This window comes from Apaloderma vittatum, unplaced genomic scaffold, assembly GCF_000703405.1.
Source record: "Apaloderma vittatum isolate BGI_N311 unplaced genomic scaffold, ASM70340v1 scaffold14201, whole genome shotgun sequence".
Taxonomy (NCBI): domain Eukaryota; kingdom Metazoa; phylum Chordata; class Aves; order Trogoniformes; family Trogonidae; genus Apaloderma; species Apaloderma vittatum.
This window is the reverse complement of record NW_009700882.1, coordinates 6,783-11,916: the sequence shown is the minus strand read 5'-3', so window position 1 is coordinate 11,916 and position 5,134 is coordinate 6,783. Positions and strand designations below refer to the sequence as shown.

The 5,134-nt window shown below is 46.7% G+C and overlaps 1 protein-coding gene across 1 annotated transcript; it reads left to right on the top strand.

The window, feature by feature from the left end:
* Positions 1 to 631: 631 nt before the first annotated feature.
* GATA4 (GATA binding protein 4) lies at positions 632 to 4,636 on the top strand (the record flags this gene model as incomplete). The annotated part of the gene is made up of 4 exons (XM_009878933.1): positions 632 to 757; positions 1,930 to 2,017; positions 2,263 to 2,408; positions 4,164 to 4,636. Coding segments are annotated over 4 exons (543 nt in total), but the record flags the coding sequence as incomplete, so codon positions are not given.
* Positions 4,637 to 5,134: the final 498 nt, after the last annotated feature.

Genomic DNA, 5,134 nt, shown 5'->3' with positions numbered 1-5,134 from the left:
CTCCCCCAGCCTGTAGCGCTGTAAGCTTCATTACTGGAGCTTCCTATTAACTAACCCTCCTTATCTTTAGGAAGATGACACTGCTGGAAACACTATTTTTTTCTTATCTCCCCATCAAGCCACATAAGTAACATCAAGCAAAGCCAGCAGGGAGTATCTAACTTCCACGGCATTGACAACACTTTCTTGGGGACATTTCATGATGCTTGGAAGGAGAAGGGCTCAGGGATGGTCCAAGATCCAGCCACCTTAGTGCATGTGCAATGGGTCTCTAAGCTGTTACTAGAGCCACTGGAGATCTGGGGCTCTGTTCAGGTAATAGATATGTCTGGCCACCATCTGAGATGCCCCAGGACAGCTGAGTTGACCCAGGACAGCTGAGATGCCTGCACAGCACTGGCAGGCAGGAGGCAGGGAAAAGGCAGGGGAGAAGAAGCTTAAAGGTAAGAGGAGAAGAAAAAGGCGGTTGTGCTATCCGCTGCAGTAAGGTGAAAGGAGAAAAAGACAAATAGGAAAGGCAAGAGAAGAGGAAAACATGAGATGTGCTGGAGAGAGCTCGCTGGGATCTGGGATGCTGCTGGTGGTAGCAGCGGAGGGTTGATGTGTTCTCTTCCTCCTCTTTCTCTTGCAGTCAGCTTCCCGCCGCATCGGCCTCTCTTGTGCCAACTGCCACACGACGACAACCACGCTCTGGCGCAGAAACGCTGAGGGAGAGCCCGTCTGCAATGCCTGCGGACTCTACATGAAGCTCCACGGGGTAACACCTTTGTTGGTCTCTGTGGGGAGGGTTTCAAGAGCAGCAAGTTGCAGGTTGGGTTCTTTGCACAACTTGATGCTCTCTTTGGGTGTTTTTTCTTACGGGTTTTAGTCGCCCTCAACATTAAATCACATTTATACAGGCAAGGGGTGAAGGATGCGGGGCATTTCCTACCTGCTAATTTGCACAACCTTTGCATCCATGTCTTAAACCCCAATAAAACTAGGCCCAGGTTCTTCCCACCTAAATTCAGGCTCTTGAGTAAAAAATCTGAGTCAGAAGCACAAAGAAGGGCTGAGCTCCTCCACGCAAGGTGTCAGATCCCAGCTAAGACTTGGCTGTAGATTTGCCGTGAGACTGATTGATGATTTTTCTTGCACAGGCATCCATATAGTCTCTTCCTGTCAGGGAGGGCTTCATGTATCTATAACATGTTTGATATATCTACAAGAGTCCTGTTGGGGTCCAAGGCACAGCAGGACTTTGAGATGCAAATCTCCAGTCCTTCTCCCATCAGGCAGTGGCAATGGGGCTACCGCTATGGTGGAGAAAGACCTTCAACACCATGGTGATGGCTTAGTCGCAAACCAGAATTCCACTTCTTCTTGCTACTGCTTGCTAAGTGGGTTTTTTTTGAGAGCAATGATGTCCACTGCTTCAGAAAGGATGGAAAAGCATTAATGAGAGACAGGACAAAGCTGAAAGACAAAGTGAATGGGGGGAAGTCTTACCTAACCCAACGATTCTTCCTAGAAATCCCAGCATGTTTCTGACTATAAGGGTGGCTACCTCCGTGGCATCAGTTCCTAAGGGATGTCTCCTCACTCAGGGCTCGGTGCGTTTCCAGAAACCAGATGTTAGCCAGAAAGACATCTTCTGCCCAGAGTTAAACTGGAAAGTTATTCATACAACCGGTTGTCCCCTTCTGGGTTTAAAACACTCTATAGCTACAATGTGAAAACCCTATATATTCCCATTTTGATGGACATCTTGTAGCTTTGACATATCTCTTCACACAGCAGTTACAACCAGTGGCTTTGGGCTCTATCTTGTTGGTTTGAATTAAATCAGCTGGTTTTCATGGGACCTATGAAGTAGAGCTGGAATCACATTTTCTTGGGTGACATTACGGCCATACAGAAATTAATGTGTTTTTATATTTGGTTCTGTAGGTTCCAAGGCCTTTAGCAATGAGAAAAGAGGGCATTCAGACAAGGAAGCGCAAGCCAAAGAACCTTAACAAAACAAAGACACCAGCAGGTAAGCGTTGAACAAGGGAGTTGACTGTGTGTGTAGATGTGTGCACTTGTGCTTCTGACCATCATGCCCTGGAGTCAGACACCCGACCACAAAATGGGCTGACTCTCCAGAAATGGGGGATGTCTGGATGCCTTTGAGCAGCAACACAGTCCTTCCCACTATTTTTATTTTATTTTTACCTACACTAACTTTGGGTGGGTGGGTATGGCTCTGTACTGAAAGGTCTGCTGTCTGCTTTCTCACAGGTCCATCCAGCAGCGAGAGTCTTACCCCGACCACCAGCTCCACCAGCAGCAGCAGCAGCAGTGCCACGACCACGGAGGAAATGCGCCCCATAAAAACAGAACCTGGGCTCTCATCTCATTACGGGCACCCCAGCCCGGTTTCTCAGGTACAGACAGCAGTGGGACAAAGATGGGAACTAGGACAGTAGATAGAGAGAGGTGATTCTGCCCCTCTGCTCTGCTCTGGTGAGACCTCACCTGGAGTACTGTGTCCAGCCATCAAGCCCTCATCACAAGAAGGACGTGGACTTGTTGGAGCGGATCCAAAGGCCACAAAAATGATCAAAGGGCTGGAGCACCTCCCCTGTGAGGACAGGCTGAGAGAGTTGGGGTTGTTCAGCCCAGAGAAGAGAAGGCTCCGGGGAGACCTTATAGTGGCCTTCATGTACCTGAAGGGCTACAGAAAAGCTGGGGATGGGCTGTTCACAAAGGGTGTGTAGTGATAGGATGAGGGCCAATGGTTTTAAACTAGAGCAGGGTAGATTTAGATTAGAAAAAATTCTATATAATGAGGGTGGTGAAACACTGGAACAGGTTGCCCAGAGAGGTGGTGGAGGGTCCATCCTTGGAGGGTCCATTCTTGGAGGCATTCAGGGTCAGGCTTGATGGGGCTCTGAGCAACCTGATCTGGTTAAAGATGTCCCTGCTCACTGCAGGGGTGTTGGACTACATGACCTTTAAAGGTCCCTTCCAGCCCAACACATTCTATGATTCTACAATTCTACGATTCTACAATTCTACAGTTCTATGATTCTATGATTCTATGATTCTACGATTCTATGGCAGTAGATGTGGTGTGGAAATTGCCTGTGGAAAAAAAGCTGCCTCTTTTCAGCCCAGGGGTCTAAAAGTTCACAGTAAGGGATTGATTCTCTGGGATGGGGCAAATCTCCCTCATTCTTGTCACCATGTCTGCTTTTTATTAATGTGTGGCAGTTTTGAATGAACAACAAGAAGTAACAGCTGTTGAAAACATTAAGTTCCTTCTAGCTGAGCAGCTATATAGGTCCCATAACAAGAAAATGCCCATTACCCTTTTATTACTTCATTCGAATAGTCTTGTGCAAGCAAAAACCTGGCAATATTAGTCCACATTTTCTGCACTGGCTGTGTTGAGCAATGTGTGAAATGCAGTGTGAGGAGAATAACACCACCTAACTCTCAGTGAAGCCCCTGTGAAGGCAAAGCAAGGCAGCAAACCAGTCCACCTAAAAAATCAACACAAAACATACTAACAATTAAGGACAGCTTAATGTTGCCTTTGGGACACAGAAGGGCTGTATCAAATTCCCTACAAATAAAGATCCTCTTACATATGCTTGTCCCAGAGAGCTGCAAGGTAAAGTGGTAGATGTTTTGGGACCAGCACTGCATCCACACTCTTGATGAGCAAAACCCAGTTCTGGAAGCTGATCAGTGCGCGGGTTTAATAACTGTGCCTTGATTAATGATCCCCATTGCAGTGCACGACTAAGAGTCTTTGTTGGGGTTCATATGGGGAACTCCAGTTTTCTCTCTGGAGAAAAAAAAATTGGTGGAGTGTTGTGCTGGACTGATCCTGCACCTGCAGCACTTTGCAGCACTGTTAATGTGTCCTGCAATCCACAGGAGGCCATGTGAGAGCTAGGAGAGTCCAAGGCCAGTCAAATCTCAAGCCTTGGGAGGTAAAATGGTCGTTTGTGACATTTGGAAGAGAACAAGATGGAAAGAGCCTGTCCAAAGTGTCATGCCTCAGCTGCAATCTGCCGCTCTACGGCAAACCCACAGCCTTGTCACTACAACAGCACCAGGCCCCCATAAAGGGATTCACATGGTCCTCTATGGTTTGAAGCTTTGTTCACAAGATTTTCCTTTTTCCCTAGGCATTCTCAGTCTCTGCCATGTCCGGACATGGATCATCTATTCACCCTGCGATTTCATCTCTGAAGCTTTCCCCGCAGGCTTACCAGTCAGCTGTCAGCCAGTCTCCACAAACCAGCTCCAAACAGGACACCTGGAACAGCCTGGTGTTAGCTGAAAACCATGGGGACATCATAACTGCGTAATCTGGTCTTCCACCCATGAACTTCAGGCTGATGCGCTTGAGAGATAGAGAAGATACCATGTAATCATCATCCCAATGTTGTTTCCCACCTCCCCTGCTCTCCTGCCTTCTCTCCCCTTGTGAGATGTTCCAGCAACGAGGTAAAGAGGACTTATCTGAGGTGTAGCAGAGCTCTTATGAAATGAACAGAGAAGACTCAAACCTCAAAGTAGCTAATGGATTTGAAACTTTTTCTTTCCCCACTTTAAATGAGCCTCTCTATTTGATTGTCACCACTTTCTATAAAGTAGCTGGAAACACAAAGATGGACACAGTTCTTGAATTCTGTTTATTTAAAAATAGCTGGCATTTAAGACTCAGACAATGGTGGAGCAGAGACACTTTTTTCCTACCATCCACTCTTTTCCTGACCTGAAGAAAATGCCACCACCTTCTCACTACCCAAACTCAGTGATCTTCCAGCAAATGGAGCAAGTTCCAGAACAGTTTGTTGAACAGACTTCACTAGACCTGGTGTGGTGGCTTTAGTGGATTTCATATGACCTAGGGCAGAGGAAAAAAAGAGACCCTCTTTCCTACACACTCTCAGCTCACACATCTAGAGCATTGTCTTCATATTCTTAGATGGTCTGAAAAGCTAATGAATGTCCGTATTTAATAGTAACTCCTTTCCTATTTATCATGACAAAATCATGGGTCTGTGTTTCCAAAAGGTTGTTGGCTGAGCCTGGAGAAGGTCTGTCCAAAGTCAAAGGGGGATTTTGGAAGAAGAAATCTTCTGGAAGCAGG